The 21,651-nt window shown below is 42.1% G+C and overlaps 3 protein-coding genes and 1 long non-coding RNA gene across 6 annotated transcripts in view; 2 read left to right on the top strand and 2 right to left on the bottom strand.

The window, feature by feature from the left end:
- LOC138190007 (elongation factor-like GTPase 1) overlaps window positions 1–16,570 on the bottom strand; it is a 28,977-nt gene extending 12,407 nt beyond the window's left edge. Inside the window, exons 1-3 of the mRNA XM_069132411.1 lie at window positions 12,999–16,570; window positions 12,688–12,813; window positions 12,257–12,408 (exon numbers count right to left, since the gene is read on the bottom strand). Of these exons, the coding sequence (XP_068988512.1) occupies window positions 12,257–12,408; window positions 12,688–12,813; window positions 12,999–15,547 (2,827 nt within the window). The 5' untranslated portion in view covers window positions 15,548–16,570. The remainder of the gene's footprint in view (window positions 1–12,256; window positions 12,409–12,687; window positions 12,814–12,998) is intronic.
- On the top strand, window positions 1,935–11,638 carry dsx-c73A (doublesex cognate 73A). 2 transcript variants are annotated; one of them, XM_069132412.1, is made up of 6 exons: window positions 1,935–2,079; window positions 4,646–5,474; window positions 8,964–9,218; window positions 10,242–10,392; window positions 10,510–10,632; window positions 10,774–11,638. In XM_069132412.1, exons 2-6 carry the CDS (start codon window positions 4,731–4,733, stop codon window positions 10,890–10,892), a joined length of 1,392 nt encoding a protein of 463 aa, XP_068988513.1. In that variant the 5' UTR covers window positions 1,935–2,079; window positions 4,646–4,730; the 3' UTR covers window positions 10,893–11,638. The 2 variants fall into 2 exon arrangements, with proteins under 2 accessions (XP_068988513.1, XP_068988514.1); XM_069132413.1 differs by lacking the exon at window positions 1,935–2,079 and adding an exon at window positions 2,974–3,071.
- Window positions 16,571–18,526: 1,956 nt separating the features above from the next.
- On the bottom strand, window positions 18,527–20,743 carry LOC138188382 (very-long-chain 3-oxoacyl-CoA reductase). Of its 2 annotated transcripts, none has more exons than XM_069130112.1 (4): window positions 20,179–20,743; window positions 19,441–19,784; window positions 18,947–19,232; window positions 18,527–18,792 (listed from the first exon to the last, which is right to left on the bottom strand). In XM_069130112.1, the coding sequence occupies exons 1-3, from the start codon at window positions 20,551–20,553 to the stop codon at window positions 18,953–18,955; spliced, it is 999 nt and encodes a 332-aa protein (XP_068986213.1). In that variant the 5' UTR covers window positions 20,554–20,743; the 3' UTR covers window positions 18,527–18,792; window positions 18,947–18,952. The 2 variants fall into 2 exon arrangements, with proteins under 2 accessions (XP_068986213.1, XP_068986204.1); XM_069130103.1 differs by having other exon boundaries at window positions 18,527–18,806; window positions 20,179–20,741.
- On the top strand, window positions 18,764–19,606 carry LOC138188395 (uncharacterized). The gene is made up of 2 exons (XR_011175495.1): window positions 18,764–18,849; window positions 18,884–19,606. It is a non-coding gene; the product is annotated as an uncharacterized LOC138188395 (long non-coding RNA).
- Window positions 20,744–21,651: the final 908 nt, after the last annotated feature.

Raw genomic sequence — 21,651 nt, 5'->3', positions numbered from 1 at the left:
TACGTCTTGGAGATGCAAGGCTAGAGACTGGTTCAGATACACGGCCAGTAGTTTATTAGCGTTAGAATTGGCGAAGCAACGAGCAAAGCCGAATTCGCCTATGCTGTTTCACCGCGTACGATCTCTATGAACGACTCTCGTGGAAAAATATCGCTTTCGTCCTCGTTAGTAAAATCGTGCGCGATAATCCTGCAAAGAGAAGAGCGTAAATTCGGCTTTAGTTGCTACTCGACCAAACAACTGGCCGTGTCTAAAGCAACGTTAAGCGTATCTATGGAAGAAAACAAGATCACGGCAGGCTACGAATCTATCGTTCGATGATCTGGTTTTGGAACGATGCACCGATAAAGTTAACCAGCAACTAGGTTACCGATGAGAACCAGAATGATTTCATGGTCGATATATTTTTCTGGTATTGGATGGAACGCGTGAAAAGTAGCGGTACCGTTGCTATCGATGCTCCGATTTGCTTGCGTTTTCGCTTTTTTCGAATAACGCTGGCGGGCGTGCGCGCATGCGATCAACTTTGTTCGCGTACATTCCGAATACTCGTTTACCGTCGATGGCAACTAATTTCATTGATTCGTGCAATTCGTAATAACAAATAGCCGTTCGTAACGTAAAATGGCTGGCATTCGCGCGACGCACGAAGAAACCAAGCTTTTCTCTTTCCAAGCGATCGGATATGTATGTATGTATGAGGGATGCGAATTTGACCAGTGGACATTACGAGTAAATGGACGATCGGAATAAAAGGAATTCTTAAAAGATTGCCGTTCGGTGAACGTCGCGTCGTTGAACAACGGGATCGATGGACGGCTATCGGTTGTTACGAGTTTCTTCGATTCGAATTCGGATATCCATATGTTAGGAAATAGGAAATCTCGAACGCTCGAATTTATCGTAATAATCTGTCGACTAACGCAGCGTAAACGATCGTGAGAGAATAAATGTACGATCGCGTGTGGTACGCGTATCGTATGCATGTATATACTTGGAAACTTGGAAGGAAAATAATACTCGATATGCCCAGGGGTGTAGGAGAGACGTGGATGCGGGAGAAAAGGAGAATGGAGAAGAAGAGAAAGAGAGTATCGCGTAATTTCCTTATAATATAATAATATCGTAATAATCAATTTCCTTATAATATAATAATATTATAATAAGCAAGTTCAGGTAAATTTATTTCGTCGAACCATCGGATTTTCAGGTTGTCGCGGATATCTTGTAATATTTTCCTGTAACGATTCGCGATTCTCGGTTGTCCGTTTTGGCACACTCTGTTCACGAGAATGAAACCCGTGTATACACCGGTACGTTGCGAGTATTCAGCGGATAGGTAGTGTGTAGGTAGATGCGTCGATGGAGGAGCAAAGGAAGGTAGAGGATTGGCGGAGATGCAGCTTAGAATTCCACGCATAGTCGAGGGGTCTCTGGTTGGTTGGTAAGTGGGACTAGCCGGGACTCATAGGCAGCGTGTCTCCTACGAGGCTCGCAGTCTTATTCGGAACTCTGAAACGCGTCCAAGCGCGGTGTTCTCTTACTTGTCCGAACAAGTTTTCTTCGCACGTTCGCACGTTCTTTCTCCCCCGAAATTCGGTGAAATTAATTCGAATAACGCATTCGATCATGCGTAAAAATTTCAGCGACGCCGTCGTTTGATTCTATCGGGACTCTACCGAGGGAGGGAGAGAGAGAGAGAGAAATAGATAAAGAGAGAGAGAAAGAGAGGGAGGGAGAGAGAGAGAGAGAGAGAAAGAGCGAAAAGAGAGAGAGGGAGAGGGAGACACGTTGCGTCGAATCGAGCGAGAATCGATCGAGATCCGTTCGCCACTCTTTCACCAGGATCCGGTATAACGTTTGTATCGCGGATATTTTCGAATATTTCTCAGGAAGAAAGATCGTCGCTGTTCTAACGCTGTTCTAACGCTGTTCTAACGCTGTTATAACGGATCAAGCTGCGAAGAATCGAAATCGTCAAGACTAGATCGAGGTTGGGCTGGGGGTCGGGGTCGAGGTCGAGACCCAGATCAACATCAACATCTTGGTCGAAATCGAGGTCGTGCTTGGATGTCGAGGGTGAGTTCAGGGATATTTATCCTTGATATTCGATCGTTACCGTATCGTGATTACGCGTATTCCATTCGGTTAGCCATTTTCTCGCTGTCAACGATCGCGAGATCGTAACGACAGAATGCGATCATCCGTTCGTTTGTTGGATTTTCGTGGATGGAAGAGAATGGAAGCAAGATGACATATAATCTCGATCGGAAAAGTACGCGTTCGACGAGTCGAAAGTAACCTTTTCGAAATGCAGCCCGGAATTCTCACCAATATTTCCCCTTTGTATTCCACGTGTAATTATCGTAAAAAACATTTGATCAGGAAGAGAGAGAGAGAGAGAGAGAGAGAGAGAGTTGCGCTGCCGGTGCATCTTGCCAGACACACGTATATACTCACACGTATATGTCAACAGACACGCTTCGTTGTATTTACAAAAACGAACAATTTGTGTCGTGTGTCGTGTGTGGCGAGTGGCGAGTGGCGAATCGCGAAACAACAACCAACGAGATTATCCGTAATATCGTGAAAATAATAATTCGTTACTTTTATCGTACAGATATGACTTTGTTTAAACGTATCGTTAATTTTATCGTTGACCGAAGCTTTTTTAATTAGGGCGAATCAAAGGTAAATCGTATGTACGTGCAAGTGCTCTAACGCGAGTCCCATTAAATAAGACAGATTGGAAGGTAGCCGAGGTAATAGCCGAGAAAAGTAGACGATCGAGCGATCATATTTAACGTAGAGGATTTTAAAAAACGTAGAGAAATAATCGAGACAGAGGCCAAGCTTTCCAACCATTTAATTGAATTTTGGTCGCGGTGCGAGCCGTGGTAGTGTCTTGAAATTTACGCAAGGAAAAGTATCACCGTCTTAATGCGTTTAAAAGAAATGGAAAATGGAAGTGGAAAATGGAAAATGGAAAATGGAAAATGAAAAGTCATAAACAAACGAGGCAGCGAGGGTAGGTCAGGCAATTGGCACTGGTTGGCAATATCTAGAATTTGGTAAGAGATAGGGAGAGAAACTGTCGAGTTTTTCACTTTACTTTCTCTGCAAGTGCAACTCATTTTTCTACATTTACGAAACGCGTAACATTGATTAGACCGACGGTTTAAAGCGGTGGCTGGTTAAAATTGATTTTTTAAGAGCGCCGCTCGTTATAACGATCACTTTAATAACGATATAGCGACTTTTCGCGCGGAATGTTTCGACGATTCGATGGGAATAACGATAACGCGTTGGATGGAAAGAGTACGTTTGTATTTTTCGAGCGCAATAGGGAAATAGATACTACACAGTTACTATAGATACTTTCCTATCTCTCGATGAATAGGCAATTGCGCGACGCACCCTCTATACGCGATATACCATATTATTATATACATAATATGTTAAATACCTAGGTTAGCCGCCTCGTTGAATTTTAGCGGTTGTTGCATGCCGCGGCCTTGAACACGCAATGAAAGATAACGGCTCGCGAGAAACGTAACAGACGCTAACCTGATTTCACCGCATCCGCGTGGTGAATCGTATCGAGCTATAATTACCCACCGCGACACCCCGTAGCCACGCGTTTTAGCTGCTAACGGCGATGCAACGTCTAACCGGATCGTCGACTCGATTTCATAAACGACAAACACTGATTCCCCTAAATAATAAATAATACGTATTAACGTAACGTATTTATGCGCGTATTTGCCTACATACGCTTACATATGCTGTTTGCCGCGTTTCGTCTGGCGTTTCGTCCCGCGTTTCGTCCCGCGTTGCAATCGCGAAGCTCGATCGAACGATTTTAAAGATAAAAAGTGTGGCGAAAAGATGAAAGCAGGAGAAAAATTTGCCTACCAGAGAAAAACAACAAAAAGAGGGGGGAGAACACGCACACGTACGTATGTACGACATAAGAAAGCAAATGCATAACGTTACGTTGCATTTCCTCTGTATATTGCCTTGCCACCGATACGCGTAAATCTACCGAGGAAAATACCGATGTACGTAAATCTAGGGAGAAAAATACCGATATACGTAAATCTTCCGAGAAAAATACCGATATACGTAAATCTACCGAGAAAGATACCGTTAAGGGAGCTTCAACTTTCTCTCCGTACGTTTGTCATCTTCCTCCTTCTTCTTTACTTTTCTCACTTTCTTCCCTTCTTCTACGCTCTTTCCAACGTTTTGTTCTTTTCGCTGAAGGAGACGAGCCCATGTTCTCACCGCACCGTGAAAGCTAGGCGAGAAGCGTGAGAAATGGGAATATCTGGCTTTTTTTAAAATTTGCATCTCTGATTCGTGCATTCGTTAACCCCGTCGTAACGATGAAACGCCAAATTGGACGAGTGTACTTGTTAGGAAACCAAATGGTTTTGCCGTTGCCGTAGGAAACAAGCTCGGACTTGGCGAGAGAGATAAAGATAGATAAATAGATAGATGGATAGATGGATAGATAGATAGATAGATAGATAGATAGATAGATAAATAGATAGATAGATAGATAGATAAATAGACAGAGAGAGAGAGAGAGAGAGAGACGACGCATCGCGTTCATTACTAATCGCGATCTCTTTATTTTTAGGAGATAGCCGAAGAAAATCACGAAAGAGAATCGCTTTCTTTGATTTTTCTATCTATTCGATCGATATCGGAGACACCGAAACGAAATGAAGCCGATCCAAGGTGCGATATGGTTGCTTCCATTGGCGGTTGGATGTATAGCTTTACCGGCGCAATTACAAGCAAATTCGAAGAATGCGGGCAAGACGAAGCAAAGCAAGACGGCGTCGTTGCATTTGAGGGAGGGCGGGTCTAACGATTCGGCAATTATGCCGAACGGTAGTAGGAACATCATCGATGAGAACAGCATCGACGTTAACAACGATACCAAGATTACCGGTAACAACGACGTGGACAGCGCTACTCTATCGAAACCGCTTCCTCTCGGAATTTCAGCTACTATCGAGAGCAACGCGGTGCTCGCATCATCCTTACCGTCGTCGCCATCGACCACGTCCGCATCGACATCGACATCCGCTTGGACGGATCATCCTCTCGCGGGAATGACAGAGTTGTCCCCAACGAGCGGTTCTTCGTCGTCGCCAATTAGCAAAACGGAATTTAGTTCGGCAACGACGAGCAACCGCGGAACGACCATGACCACGAGAATCGCGTTAAATACCAGCGCTTCTAATACCAGTTTCAGCGTGTTTCCTACAGAAGCTTCTTCGAGAACCATCGCTACCAATCGAGATACGGCTACCTTGCTATCTTCCTCGAAAAAGTCCACCGCGAACTCGAACGAATTTATTACTACTCCTGCTACGGCTTGGTCGAAGGAGACGCGGGAATCACCCGGAAAAATTCGCCCACAAATTAAGCTGACGACAAACTACACTAGTCTGACCGAGGTAAGTAAACGCCACTTTCTGACAAACTAGCGAAAATAACGAGAGAGAACTCGTCGACACTTTGTTAGGAAAGACGCGTATTCGCGTGCAGCAACACTGTGAAAAACCTAAAACGACTAAGCTAGAACGAAAAGGGATTAACTGACTTTGATTTTGACGCGATGATTCTGACGCGGCAAATGGCTTGAAAATAGGTAAATACGGTATCGGTAGAGTATGGTAAAAATATTTGAATATCGCGGCACACGAGTTCCATGCTTCGTATTCGCAAGTAGAAGACCAGCAACCAGCTGTAAAATGTATATGAGCGCGGTAAAAAGGTGATACGCGTTAGAGAGGCGACGAAGGCGATATACCGGATGTTTTGGCGAGATTAATCGAAGCAGCGGAGACGGAAGAATCGATCGTGGTTCACAGAAACGTGAAAGAAAACCTTTCGAATCAGCCATATTACCTACTTGCTTCGTATAATTTTAAACGCAACAGATTGTGTTCGCGGAGCGTTCCACGTGCAAAGTATAACTGTTTAAGCTACGTATATACATAACTATGTTAGTACCGTAAGTACGCTGCTATAAAGCGGTTAGGTTGCACGGTTAAAGATGCGTTCCAGCTAAATCGTGCATACGCTCGGCTTGATAAAAATAAGCCGTGTTTCGTACTATCTCGATCTGATATAACAACCAACGATAGGCCGAACGATACGGGCACGATGGTATCTTGGTTTGCTAATACACCGGCTTACGCAGTCCGTATTAAGTAAAAACTAGAATTTTCGTCGGACGTCAACGGACAGTAGATGACAGTTGGATTACCGTATCGAGTCGTACAAAGCAACGTATGCTATGCCTCGGTAAAAAACACTGTGACGCGCACACTGAAACAACGATACCACGTAGTAAAGGAGAACATGGGAAAATTACACTTTTCGCAATTTCGCCTGGTTAGAAGATCGGAAACGTAAAAAAAGGGGTCGTCTCGTGTTGAACTTTTCACGACTCACTACTACCGAACGTTGGCAAGGCTTGAATGCAAATTTACCGCACGGTGCTTAACGCGTTAACAAAGGGGGAGAGAGAGAGAGCTTAAAGGGTTAATATCCGTTATTATTAAGATATATAGGCGTTATTTGTTGGAGAGAAACGATCGATAAATAGTAAAGTGGACGAGAAATTTCTTTCTTTTCCGCCTATTTCCTTGTTCCTTCCGAGAATTACCAGGCTATTTTACAGCAATTTCCATGGTTTCGCTGCGTTTCTTCTTTCACTTTTTCGCTACTATCCTCTATCCCTTCTCGTCTCGATGCATCTTGATCGTCTTGATCGTCTTGATCGTCGATCAATCCGGTCATCCGGTAATTATTTTAATAGGCGTCGCTTCACTCGGCAAACGATTACCTATGAAACTCGTTTACATCCCGCGAATTACAGTTACCGATAGATATCCGACATGATGGAAAGGTCGGATCGGATGCAAAACGGTTCTGTCTGTCGCGTTGCATCGTAAGAGTTACGTTCTACCTAGGCGATCGACGATTACTCGTGCCAGCTAAGTTTTACTTTGTAAATAAGAAGGAGAAGGACGCGAAATTCCGGATGCCAAGGGTACCAACGACTACCGTCTACTTGCCAGTCTGTTGTATGTTCGCGTGGATACACGTGCGTGCGTGTAGTCGATAAGAAGGGCTCGGTTTGTTAACGCAAACATCATCGAAGCGCTAGAGGTAACACGCTAAAGTCGTGTAGTACGGAGCAAGTAGCGCGCTGTAACGTAACAATATCCATCGTAAATACAACAACAATTTCCGTTTCACCGTACAAAGAGCGACGCGTAGCGAAGTAGTAAATGTTGAATCGTTTGAAACGCGCTTCTCCTTCTTCTTAATTTCTTTCGCGTTTTTCCTTTCATCTTTCTTCTCTAAATGGTAACGCTTCGAAGAAAGAGGAACAAGTCGCAAGAGCGGACAATCCATTCTGCTTTTAATCGGGAAGCTCGATCGTCTTTCGTTTCGATCGCCCGAACATTTGGCAATTATTCAAAATTCGTTTCGCGTAATGGTAATAAAATAATCAATCGATGGGAAGAAAGATAACTAAGATATATAGGATAAATTAGCGACAAACGTAAACGATCGATGCGAGAAAGCAAATAAAACATGAAAAATGAAAGAAAAGGAAACGTAGGCGAGGGTTCGGAATCGATTCGAGTCGCTGGTGGCTTAAGCATTACGTAGAACGTAGAACGTAGGAAGAAAAAGGAGATTTTGATCGTAGTATTGTAACACAGGTATAGTGCCATAGGTTCCAAGTCTACCAGTCTACCGTGTTTCGAGTTGTTCAACTTGAATATTCGCTGAATCAAGCACTGTTGAAGTTTTTTTTACTAAATTGTCACGCGAATCGTATTGCTCGCTTTAACGTTTGAAAAGGAGGGCGAGTGTTCATGACCGTGACGCGCTAGTGGATCGGCCGATGTTAATATCGGTAGTGGAACGTGACGGTACCAAAAGAAGCAGAAAACATTGAAAAGGAAAAGAGCAAGAAGAGGTTGGATAAATGCGGAGAATCGAATGGCGTTACTACACTGGTCGCTGAATGTTACGTGTTACGTTCGCGCGATCTCGTGCCCGAGCGGATACTTACGTAGGAGCGGAGCGTTTCTATCGATCTGGCTGTAATCATCGGACGAGAACGATCGCGATACGATAGCGGTGGGATCGAACGAACGATTAAACTTTGACGATGTGGGAAAGTATATATATGGGACAGTAGCATAGGGAAAATGTCAACTATCGATCGTACGACCGATCAGTGGACAGGGCACTGGCTAATCGAACGTAACGATGAAAATACGATTACGGTTTTCCTTTAGTATGCGTTTGATTTTATTTGATACGGCTAGAACGGAACTTTGTAAGGAAAGAAAAGGAAAGAGCGACGACGATAGCCGTCGGAACGGCTGTTTATTCGTAACGTAAAACCAATTATTCGAAGCGCGTCGAAGAGGTTCTTCGAAGTTGGCAAATAGAAAATCGACGTTGAAATTGGCACGGACACTGACTCTGACTCGGTGGTGTTCCTGCAATTGTATAGGTAGCTGTAGTAATATTATCGTGTTACTCCTAATGGAACCGGCAAGTTTGTGGTTCACGAGAACCACCAAGAATCACGATCGTGGATTCACGACTCGGCGAAATTAGATTTCGTTTCTTTCGTTTTCTTCTATTTAACCGCCGCGTTCCATGCTCTTAGCGCAGTCGCATCCTTTCCTTCTCTTTTCTTCTCCTCTTGCCCCTTTTACGCGTCTGTGCGATTGTTACACACTAAACACGCCAATGACGCTAGGTATTTGCAAAGTTGAAAGTACTCGAACGACGAGTGTTAGCACGCGACGTATGCATAGAGTAGAGTAGAGTAGAGTAGAGTAGCGACTCGAAGAGTAAGCGAAAGAAGCAGAAATAAAAGCGCTGGTTATTTGGTCGATTTGCAGACAGGAGTACGACTACCGGAGGGTGCAAGCGCAGCTCTGGCAAAACCAACCAAGTATCATTACTATCCGCATAATCAGCACATCTACTTGTTACCAGAATGCGCTGTTCAGCAGGTTTGCAACGCGGTTTACGTTAGACTCAACTTTACCCAGCCTCTGTGCGCTTGTCCAGGAAGATACCGCGACCCTTGCAGCGCCTCTCTCGACAGCGACGATCTCCACACTACGGAGCTGGTCACCGACCCTCGAACCAAGGTTAGTCGCCTTGCCTTCTATCCGCCTTTACTAGTCCTTTCTATACGCGTATTCCTACGCGTACCTTCTCTCCAGTCAGATGCTTCTTCTTCTCGTTACGCTTCTCGTTACGCTTCTCGTTACGCTTCTCGTTACGCTTCTCGTTAACGCTTCTCGTTCCGCTTAACGTAACGTAACGTGACGTAACGGAACGGAACGGAAGAAATCGATTCGATCTTTCGAATCGTATTGTTCGCGTTCGCAAACCTATCGTATTTTCTAAACACGCTACCTACTTGTCGTCGTAATATATGCAAAAATACGAAAAGTAACGCCCGACGCGTTATAACTTGTCCGAACGTATCTATTATGTATCTACAGTTACTCGTAATATGTGGTATGTGGTATGTGATATGTGGTATATGGTATGTGCAATCGTATAATAAATAGTATAATGATAGTGTAATAGTAAAAATGCGACAGCATAGGATCGTTATATCGATTGTAAAACGACAAAATCTCGCCTAGGCGTTTCGGTGCGAAAGCAACTAACAATTTCTATTCTATAACGATACCTATTCGGTTGGCGAACGACAACGCGGGTCAACATTGCGCGTTCAAATACTTTCTCGCTTTGTTATCAGTTAACAGTATCTCATCGATTCATATAGGAGATTAAAAATTCAAAGATCTAAAGAGTATGGTACGTGTGGTCCGTTACATTGGCTCGAAGCAAATTGTACGCAATTGTAAGCAAACGACGAAAGTATCGGCGATACGAGAGAAAAAGCTTGAACACGGGCCGGAGAACACGGTGAGAATGCAAGAAACGACGATCGTTCGCTTTCAGCCAACGTAATAACGATTTTTCTATTCGAGAGGAAGTTATTCGACGACACCAACTAGCTAATAAACGCGTGATATTACGCTGGCAAATATATAGAACAATTCGTGGTGAACGCGTGCATACTTGTACGTATAGACGTACCGTGGAAAGGGGATAAACGTGGATGGTACGCTGATCTAAAGTTAGTCGATTTTTAGGCCCTAACGTTGGTGAAAACGTGCGAACCAGTGGCGGAAATGCGCGAATGTAGAATACCGAGGGACTGGTCTCTTCTCGCGCTACAAAACGTGCGAACGGGAAAGTCTCATTACCTCGTGATATGTCGCTGTCCCGATGCCAACATATTGGGTACGTATGTAAATGCAAAAAGCGGCATGATCGTCCTGGAAACACGACTGTTCGAGTCCGACTATCTATACATCTTATACGCTTCCTATGGATCGTTAATTACATCGTATGTTGTAGAGGGTCCTATGAGTCACGATCAACCAACATACGCCAGTGTACCAGGGATTCGGGTTTACGGGATGATGTGCGTGCAAGGAAATCGAAAAGGCCGACAACTGCGGTATACTCGCGCTCTTTCAGGTATTTGCTCTATCGAAATCTCCATAGATGTTTGCACGAATATTGGAAATATCGATGATCAACGCCGCTGCTTGCTGCCTGCTGGCTCCAATCATCCACGATTAACACGATTTTCGTCTGACTACTATTTATTCCTTGTAGATCGTCACCAACGAGAAATGGCCCAAGATTCTCACAATGACAGAGAAAACACGAACGAACGATTGAACTTTCCATGGTACAAGGTACAACAACTTATGGATATAGCTGTTTGGGACTAGATTCGTTGATCGAACAAACAACTTTCGACGATACGATCAGTGACACTATGCTTAGCGGCGTATCCTTCTATTTATTCGTTATAAGCGTCTCTCTCTCTCTCTCTCTCTCTCTGCTTCGCTTCGCCCTCAATTTATTTATCGATTCGTCCGTTTCTTACGTTTATTTATATATATATCATACGTATCTAGATGTATATGTATATCTCTCCCTACCGAGGCACGTTTATAACATCGAGTCCGACACCTTGAAACAACGACCAGATCGTGAAAGCTGCGTGTATCGTATCTTTTCGTAGATTTGTCTGTTATAATTTGGACTACACGACGCGATTCTACATAACGATCGAACGTGATCGGCGTTAAATATTTCATTCCTAGTATCGTCGTCGCTCAACGTGTCACTCTCTTTCCTTAAATCCTTAAACGAATTCGACCGTTTACCTACATTACCACCTTCTTTATTCCGTCGTTTATTATAACGTCAAACGTATCGTACGACGAGCGAAAAATTATAGGTGGTTGTTCGTTTATCCGATTAGAATAACGAATTAATCGTACGAATACCATCGTCTCCATCTATGATGAATCTACGGTAAAACGAATGAAAAAGCCAACTACAAGTATTTTACTAGCTGTCAAAATTCTTGTGCTCGCCGAATCATTGTATCGTTAATATGTCACGCAATTCTGTAAGATAGACTCGCGAATACAAGTATCGATTACAGATTACGCGGTAACAAAAATATCGTAAATCTCGTAGGGGAATCTCTCTTTCTAAATCCTACGAGAAGAAGCGCATCGTGTTAAATGAAAAAATATTACGTCGTACTATACAGATTACGATCGCGTGAATCGTACTTGGGTGAATTCACGTTGAGAAAGAAGTCGTGAAAGAGATCGTGCCGAATTAATTATTCCGTTTGAAATCATACAGAAACGAAACATACAAATCGAACGATACAAGCCAGATTTTTTGATAGTAAAATATTCTGTTATTCGTTTTTTACCTAATCCCTTGCACACGTGTGTGTGTGTGTGTGTGCGTGTGCGTGTGTGTCACCCAACGTGTAATCTGTTTAGGTTTTTTTTTTTTTTTTTTTTTTTTCAATTCTTGTCTCTTTCAAGAAAGAGTGTCAACACCTCGTTAAACCATCTTGACATTTTGCAACCATCGTATAAACGACCGTATATCGGAAAAGTTGAGAAGAGTCGTTGCGACGGACGGTCGAAGCGAACGAAGGGCGACAAAGTATCTTAAGCGACGATATATCCGAATCAACGTAATAACGGCACTCGTCTTTCCATTTCATCCAGCCTACTTCATCCACCCACTTATCGTTAAATGAAAACGAAATCGAACTTACCCAGTACGTCCGAATTGACTAGGACGCTGCAGCTATACATCGGAGTAACTAATCGAGGGTGTCTCGAATTAAACGCACGACGGCAAGCTTCTTTGCATGCTGACATCAAATGACCGCCATCCATGTGTCCTTGATTCTGGCTGCCATTGTCGCTAATAACACAGGTTTTTATTTTTCAAACGATATTCGATTTTATTAGCTGATTAGACGTTGAAACGTAAAACGTAACGACGCAAGGAAAATGCAAGCATGAAAGGCGAGAAAGGAACGGCGCGAGGAAAGAGACGATACGTAAATAGAAACGACGACGGGTTAAAAACGTGTAACGTGTAAAGTAACGTATATGGTACGTACATGATGCTTGTGAAATCGAAGCGTTAATTTCGTTTAGTTTGTTCATTCGGGTAATTTAATATTATGAAGCGATATACCTTTGTGAATCTTGATTATTAATTTCCCACTTTTTCACGACGAAACAGACACCCATCATAGGCTCTTCGCAGAGAGGTCCGGCGAGCGTTGCTAGTTGGAAACCATTGACCATACTGCTCTCGTAACTAGAGACATGGTAGATAATATTAATGATAATAATAATAACAAACAACAACAACGATAACAACGTGTCTATTTTAATCGAATAGATATAGTCAACGTTGAAGTATTTTGTCGATCAACGGAAGAAAAGAGGGAAGGGGGAACGGTTACCAGCGTACTAGTTTTCGTCGTATCGATGATTACTTACGGAGCACGCGGATCCATAGACTTTGAGTGGCTTTCCCAAAATTTCCTCTGCTTATAATCAGTTTCGTTCAACAAGATATTAGGTCCGCAGTTTCGTGGCCCGAACGACCATATTTTGTCTAACGCGTCTTTTTCCCCCGCTTCTCGAAACGCACCGGCCAACTCGCTTCTCAACGATTCTAACGCGCGTTGCTTCCTCTCCGACATCGAGCCTAACGATTCCATCTCACGATCGTTCGTAATCTTTTCAGTTTCTTTCTCCTCCTTCTCTGAACGCGATTCGCCATAATGATGATAGAACGCCTTTATTAAATCGGCGTTCTTTTCCAAAATTTTGGTTACCTTATCGGGTAAAGGTCTCGCGTCGATTTCAAAGTAACATTGTCGATTCGCCGTCCATGATCCAAGACTAACGTCTTCGGCTTTCTTCTCGATCGCTTCGTTCACCATATCGACCTTCGGTGGAGGCACGACCGTTTCTCTAAACGGTACGATAGGTTCCGACACGTTTACATCGACTTTCGCGTAACGTAACTTCAAATCTTCCAAACATCTCTCCAAATGCACTTCTCCGGCGGTGCTTAATACGATTTCCCCAGTCTCTTGAATGTGAACGATGGCACAGGCATCCGCCTGATTAAGCAATTTTAACCCATTGATCAACGGTTGCAAATCGTTCGGATGTTTCGGCTCCAGAGCCACTCGCATTATCGGTACACCGAGCGAAGTCAACTCCGAGAAAGATGGACAAGCGACAGTGGTGGAAAGCGTTGCCGTTTTTAACACGTAATCCTCCAAATCGCCGATTCCAAATACGTTACCAGCAAATACTTTGTTCGTCGGTTCCAATTCTCTACCCATTAGAAGGTACAGTTTTCGTATGGTGACTCTTGTCACGTGCCTTCCGAGCCTCGAGCTTTTCGACACGACGTCCTCGTCTATCGGCACTAACTCGCCTGCCTCTGTCCTTCGTTCTTTCAATATTTCACGCGGATCGTGTTTCGGTCCTAGAACATACACGACGCTTCCTTCCTCCAGACATCCGGAATATATTCGAGCGAACGCTATTAACGTAGTTTCCGAGTGTTCATCTTCTCCGCGGATTTCTTCCTCTTCGGAAATCGAAACGACACTTTTCGATCCTCCGCTCCCGTCACTCGGATCAAATCCCGTCGATCGTTGCTCCTTCGTCATTTTCTCCGCGTGCTTCGTTCGTGCCATTTCCTTTCGATCGGCCAACTCTTCGGACGTCAACGGTTTTGGTTTATTCTCCGGCAACGTGTTTCTCTCTACCGGAAACATTTTCGAAATGAATACAACGACAGGTGAACGAGGGGAAGGATCGCAGGCTAGAAACGTTTCCTTCAATCGTTGCGTTTCCTCTGGCAACGTAGAGAAATCAAAGTTGCCGCTGAGTAAACGTTCTACCTTCTCCGAAGTTAAATTATCTGGTGGTGGAATTTTGTCGCATACGGCGTCGAGACACGCGCGAGCCAGAGGTAGCCATTGAGAACAGACTGCCTGTAATTGAGCCTTGGCATCCGTGTGCCTCAAATCCCTGTTTGTCAATTTTATACCCAATCTTTCAGCCATCGACGCTACCTTGTCTTTATCCTTGCGAACGGTTATCGTTTCGTACAGAACCCAAAGGTTATCCAATATAAGTTGAACGAACAGAGGCTTCTTCGCTTTCTCTTGAGCTCCTCTCATTATCCTCTTTGTCTTGGTATTTACGTAATAATCTCCCCAAAGCGTCTTTGATAGAACTTTTTCGCTAAAGCCCAATTTCGCCGAAAATATGTTGGCAAATTCTTTAACACCGAATCCCCAGCCATCCGTAGCACTGCAAAATAAGACGTTACCTTGCTCCGGAGAGAAATATAACGTAGAGTCGTCTATGTCTTCTAGTACGGACTGCCAATCCGCTATACTCCTTTCGGAGATGCTCTCCGCCACCGTTTCCTTTTTCAACTCCTCCTTTTCTTCCCGCTCCATTATGTCACTGGCAAATAGCTCTCCCATTACAGCATTCACCTGTTCTAAAACCTGCGTTAAATGCACGTAAGCATCCAACGGTGACAATTTCATTTCTGTAATTAATCTGTCTATTTTGTTCAATAATAAAATTGGCTTTAAACCCTCTGCGTAAGAGGTAGACAAGGCGCTACGTGTTTGCGGGCACACGCCTTCTACCACGTCGATCACGATAATAGCACCGTCGCATAGTCTCACAGCAGTCGACACTTCGGAAGCAAAGTCCACGTGTCCAGGTGAATCGATTAAATTGATAGCACATTCTCGATGATTATACTTGTGATAAAGAGCGATGCAGCTTGATTTCATCGTAATTCCTCGAAGTTGCTCGTCGGGACGGCTGTCCAAATATCGTAATTTACCCGCAAGCTTATTAGAGATGATTCCATTGCTGGCAACCAGAGAGTCTGCCAAAGTGGTTTTACCATGATCTACGTGAGCTAATATACAGATGTTTCGTATATTAGCTGGTTCCCTTTGAATCTCCAATAATTTTTCTACACTGATAAACCGCATTATGCGATTAATTGCGATTCTATGATTATCATTAATTTACAAGCAAATGTAAACGATACGAATGTTCAAAGTATCGATAAACGTGCATGTATAAAATACAACGTGGATAATAAGTCGAAGTCTTGAAGGTCGTGTGAAACGACGTATGTAAGTACAAGAGAAAGAAATTTCGACGTACGATATATTTTCCTATGTACGATGCGCTTACGAATATAAATATAAATATATATATATATACATATGCATATACACACACACACACGCACGCAGAAAGATATACATATACATATACATATACATATATATGTATACTTATATACACACCATAAAAATGACGGTAAACACTATTTCACTTTATTTTCTTTCCACAATACATAGCGTCCGTTAAACAGAATGATGTATCGTAGGTTCGTTGAACGTCGTCGTGTTCCACAACATGCCACTCGTTTCGGTTGCTTAATCGGTCGCAACACGAGTAGTTTATTGGCCAACAATTGACCGTTGTAAGTATCTGTCTTTTTATTAATCCCTCCAGACATATATTCGAGAAAGGAAAAATGGTTTTCACACTTTTCCTCGCGTTCATAGGTTAGGATCATTAATGAAGTATATCGTCTTGTGTCTCGATCAATTACTTTCTACGATTTTCCGCTACCCTTTGCAAAAGACTAAATCTTCTGCATCAATGCATCGCTTGTTTTGGCCAGCAAAGAGGTTCGGCTAGTGAAAAACGTATCGAAATGTTAGTGTACACCAAGAATCACGTATCTGAACGTAACACGTAACGCCAGATAAATATTCCAATTGCTTTGAACGCACGCAATTATTTTTATTAACGAATAACGAAGATCGCTTGCAAACGATCGTAGTTGGCCAATACTATTGGCAAAAATTGATCAAAGGCGTTAAAATATCACGGAAGAAAATTTCGGTTATAAATCGTCTGTTACTTGTTATATAACAAGTGCACACGCGCACATGGAATACGGCTTTGCGCCATCTCTGATCCTCCTTCTCGACTACCTACTGTGACGATCGACGCGACGTTATAAATTATAGCGGGCGCGATAAAATCTATGAACGTTCACACGGTCAGTATCACGGTACAAACTGGAGATATGCTATGCACAAACAGAAAAGCTCGTATAATTTCAAGTCGGTGGTCGATATGTTTGGTCAAGTAGTCGTGCCAACGTACGCGATGTCAGAGAGGAAACGAGAGTGCCCACGCTCATGGAACTGGCTGTTCCTGGATTAGTGGACTGCGACCATGCGGCCAAATGCAACAGTTTAATCTACGTTAGCATATACAAGAACCTATAAAGTTAGGGATCTGCCCTGTTTGGTTGCACCCTAGCATAGACAACAACCTATTGATTTCCACGCTACCGGATTCGCTATTCACTTGTACGAAAAAGTTGTACTTTGTACGGAAAAGTTCGTATCTACTTTTCTATTCTGAAAAAACAATAACGAAACTAATTGTAAGTTGCCTAAGAAAGAGAAATTAATCGTTTACTATATTTTTAACGATGTACGTATGACACGTATAAAGCAGGGTTAGAAGTAGTAAAAATTGCTTTCTGCTATTACAAAATAGATATTGTATAACTTATACATCGATCAATGGCGAACTAAACAATGATAAATTATTTTCAATTAAAGAAATTATATCCTGACATTTTCTACTATTTCTAACCCTGCTTCATACGTGTCATCGTTCAAAAATATAATAAACGATTAATTTCTCTTTCTTAGATAACTTACAATTAGTTTCATTATATGCGCGGTTTTGTCATTCTTATACTCGCCTATCTCGACTTATATAGAAAAGTAAATACGAATATGAAATTTCTGTAGCGTGGAATTCAATAGGTTCTTGTCTATGCTAGGATGCGGCCAGACAGGGCAGATTTCTAACTTTATAGGTTCTTATATACGATAATGTCGATTAAATTCAGCACTTGGCTGCATGGTGCAGCACCTGTACTGTGAAAAAGCTAGAACTGCGAGCGTTGGCACTCTCATTTCCTCTCTGGTCACGTACACCGATCTTACTCAATGATATTATAGTATTACATGCATCGCGATATCCCGTAAGATGACAAGTCCATTTTTATTACTTGCAACGATCGAGTCTCGAACGTAATTCTTATATTCGCCGTAGCAGTTTTGTACAAGAGAAAGTAAGAAATGATCTGATTTCTTTCGAAGTCGATATTTCAGAATGCGAGACAGGAAATTTCACGCGATGTCGGATCTATTCTGTATTTAGTCAATGGTTAAATCAGGCGCATTGAACGCGTATTGCGTGGAACGAATCATCAACGAATAGGTACAAAATCTTTCAATATATCGTTTCTTATATTTTTCCGATTGGTACTTTTTTTAAAACGATAATAATAGTATTTTAGTATATAATCTGTTTCATTTCTAAAGATATGTACGAGCAATATACATACATGTAATGAATTGATTTATTTGATAGTAACGATAGCAATAATTATTATAATGGTGATAGTGATAATAATAATAATAATAATAATAATAATAATAATAATAATAATAGCAATAGCAATAGTAATAATGATGATAATAAGAATAATAGTAATTGTTGTCTTTGAAAGAGAGATTTTCGTTCTTACTGGGACGATGCGATGTAAAGGAGAAGCAAAAACGAACGCATGTCTGTACGACAAATGTATTTAAATATTGTTACTTGGCCGCATGATCGCAGTCCACTAGTCCAATTTCCTCTCTGACATAGCATACATTGACTTGACATTATTATTATTATTATTATTATTATTATTATTATTATTATTATTAGATATTATCTATTTTGTCGTCGTAACGAGGTCCATAGACTAATAGAGTCATCTATGTAAATACGTGGAAAATTCAAGTGTCATTGTTGACATACATGTATTAAGGACAATGTGTGAGGTAGTCATTAGGGGGAAAAGAGTGAAAAGAAAATGAAAAACAATCGGACATTTTATTCGTTTGTACAACAGTTATAAATATAGAACAATAATATATGTACAAGAATTAATTAATAAAGAAGAGAAAAAACAAAAAAACAATTAGAGAGCTTAGAAATGAATCTAAAAGAGTAATTGAATTTTATAATATTTCGTTTCATACCATGTGGCAAAAGTATGGCAAAGAAGTGGCAGAAGTGTCAGATTTCTTCGTTATTCGTATTACGTGCATAGTCGATCGTGTTTAAAAGTAAATGACGTCTATCGCGTTGCGTCTAAAAGAAAAGCGAAAATCAGAAAGAAAGGAGAAACGCGTTTGTGAGAAGGAAGAAAAAGAATGTGAAAGAAAAAGAGGGTGAAACAGGAGAAGATGGAAAAAAGAGGGGGAAAGAAGAAAAAGGGGAGTGGAACTTACGATGTACTATTTATCGAGGGGTAACTGGTGCTCCCTGATCGAATCTGCGCCTTTCGTACTGCCCGTTGTTCTCTTCTTGTCTTTTTTCAGAGCACGATTTCTTATGTTACATATGATTTTGGAAGTTAACCAGAGCGCGCCTTTCTCGCAGACGCATTGTAAACCGTGTATAAAAGCAGTTAGTAAGAAATGAGGCTGATAACCTGTCGTGCACAATTCCAGACCGATCGTTTTTAACGAAGCCTTTACAAATTCTTCTGGCTTTGGTGCCATCCAAGTTGGTTTCCTAAAGATGTTACGTAGATATGTAGTATGTATGTATATGTAGCTATGAATAGATACGAATAGAAATCAAAGTGTCACTTATGAAATATTCAGGCGTTTAAGCACGTCAGAACGTACAAGTGTCCGTCTCGATGAATAAATGCATGTAACGTGTATCGAATAAAAAAAAGAGAAGCGGAAGTCGCTTAAACGAATTCCGCTTGACTTACTTGATCTTTGACATCTTGGTGGCTACTGGGCCGGGAGTAACGCATTGAACGGTGACGCCGTATGGTTCTGCCTCCGCAGCCAAATCGTAGCTGAGCTTGAGCACATAGGCTTTGCTAGCGGCATATACGGATAAATAGGGAGATGGTATAACCGCTAACGCCGAACTGATATTTATCAAAACGCCCTTTCTACGTTCGAACAGTTGCGGAAGAAGAGCTCTCGCGACTCCTGTTACCGCCGCCACATTTAGCTGCAATATTTCCGCTAAACATCCCTCCGAGATGTTATTGAACAGATCCGGATGGTCGTAACTGGCCCCGGCATTGTTCACCACCACAGCGATCTGTTAATAAAGACGGATAACGATTGAAAGATTAAACGACGATCGCCAAAGACGAATCGTTCTTCGACGCGGACTCGACGATTCTCAATATATCGATGTATTTCGCGGTAATTTGAAAATTTTGCTAAAAAGAAGTTTTCCTGTATGTATTAACAACACAACACGATATTACGATATTATGCATTACCTATATACATTATGGCCGTGCATTATTCAATGTTGAAATTGGCGGATAGAAGTCTGTCTTTTTGGTGTAGGTGCGTCGAATGGCACGTATATGGAATCGAATGGAACGAACGGACCGGATAGATGGATGGAACGAAAAAGAAAAGAAAGAGGGAGAGAGAGGGAGAGAGAGAGACAGAGGATAAGAGAAAGGGGAAAGAACAAATACCTCGAGTTCTTCGGTGGCTTTGGCAATTCTCGTGTAAGCCACTTGTCCCTCGGTCAAGTCTGCTTCCACGATTCGAACTTCGACACCATACCGTTGTTTGATCTCAGCTGCGACTTGCTCGAGTTTCGCTTGACTTCGTGAAACCAACACGATACTCAGACCCTTTTCAGCTAATTGTTCCGCGTATGCTTTTCCAATTCCACTGGTGGCACCGGTAATCACTGCCCATTTACCCTGCGTCCTCAAGTCGATACCAAAACCGAAGCTCGGTCCTATTAGTTTCTTCCACACGAGAATGCTGACTCGTAATAAAAATCGCAGTCCAATCGCTGCCAATACGACCAACGATGCTTTTTCCAAACACGTCAATGTCATCCTGAAACGATGGACGATTCAACTTGGTTTGATCAGAGGGCTACAAGCAGAAGCAACGATTCCCTCGAACGGTGACGCGCATCTACCGGTATCGTTCGCGTCTAACCGTATGTCATTCTCCCTACGAATTTTCTTTCTTCGTTTCTCCTCCCTTGCGCGATCGCACATCGACGTGCCACCGTATGCAATAACACGATGATCAAGCGAATCATTGGCTGACTCTGACAGCCGAGGTTATCGCGCTGATACCTTATTCACCATGCGTGCAAACATACGCGTACACTTTCCTACATATGTAGATTAGCGTGTGTACGTAGATAGCAAAGCGTATGTACACAGAGCATTAGTTACCTATGTATTTTACCGTATTATACATGTACGTGTATCGTGGTATCGAATAATGTCATATCGGACGAAATCGCTGCACAATAGTCGACGACGTACGTACGCTATCTCTTGTAGAAGCGGTAAGTCACTTTTTACAACAGTAAGTAACCTTGGAATCGAAAATAATTCCAAAGTAAGTCTACGAAAGAGTCTAGAAAAAGATGAACGTTTATAACTGGACTACTAAACTACTAAAGACTACTAAAGCTTTATCGAAGGAAATTTCAGGTCTAAGCGACTAAATCATCGTAATATTCGAGAAAGACAAGCGTAAAGATTACCAATTTTTTAGACCAGTAAATTCTATCGATAAGGCCTCGAAGGTTGCGACAGCGACGATTATATTATACATGTCGTTCGTTCCTAATTTAACAGCGATATTTCTTATACGTTTAACAGTGGTCTATCTCGCTCACCAACTAAATTTATTCGCTTGTCCGTTATTTCTTTCGTATTTCTTCACTTTTACGTACAAATTACACAGTACTATTGCCTATTGTACTATAACATTTTTAGTATTCGACTTTAATATCTCCTACACGCGATATTTAACGAAGCGAATATTAGTTATTTCCATATTGAACGATTTGATAATTGCAAATTAGAATATTCAACGATTGCGATACAAACGGGTAGGACAGAAAAGTACGAAGATAATGAACACGTATGTACATAAATACATATTTATGTATATGTATATGCATATATGTA

The sequence above is a fragment of the Bombus flavifrons genome, chromosome 2, assembly GCF_040668555.2.
Source record: "Bombus flavifrons isolate JBK064 chromosome 2, iyBomFlav1_principal, whole genome shotgun sequence".
NCBI lineage: Eukaryota > Metazoa > Arthropoda > Insecta > Hymenoptera > Apidae > Bombus > Bombus flavifrons.
This window is presented reverse-complemented; position numbering and strand designations above follow the sequence as displayed.

Bases quoted from the DNA above. Each gene is read 5' to 3' on its own strand.
- LOC138188382 (XM_069130112.1), bottom strand. From the start codon at position 20,553: ATGACATTGACGTGTTTGGAAAAAGCATCGTTGGTCGTATTGGCAGCG. The intron at 19,785-20,178 runs GTATTTGTTCTT...CTTTATTAACAG, and splicing joins AAGCCACCGAAGAACTCGAG to ATCGCTGTGGTGGTGAACAA. The intron at 19,233-19,440 runs GTAAGTCAAGCG...TAACATCTTTAG, and splicing joins ACCAAGATGTCAAAGATCAA to GAAACCAACTTGGATGGCAC.
- dsx-c73A (XM_069132412.1), top strand. From the start codon at position 4,731: ATGAAGCCGATCCAAGGTGCGATATGGTTGCTTCCATTGGCGGTTGGA. The intron at 5,475-8,963 runs GTAAGTAAACGC...GTCGATTTGCAG, and splicing joins ACTACACTAGTCTGACCGAG to ACAGGAGTACGACTACCGGA. The intron at 10,633-10,773 runs GTATTTGCTCTA...TATTCCTTGTAG, and splicing joins GTATACTCGCGCTCTTTCAG to ATCGTCACCAACGAGAAATG.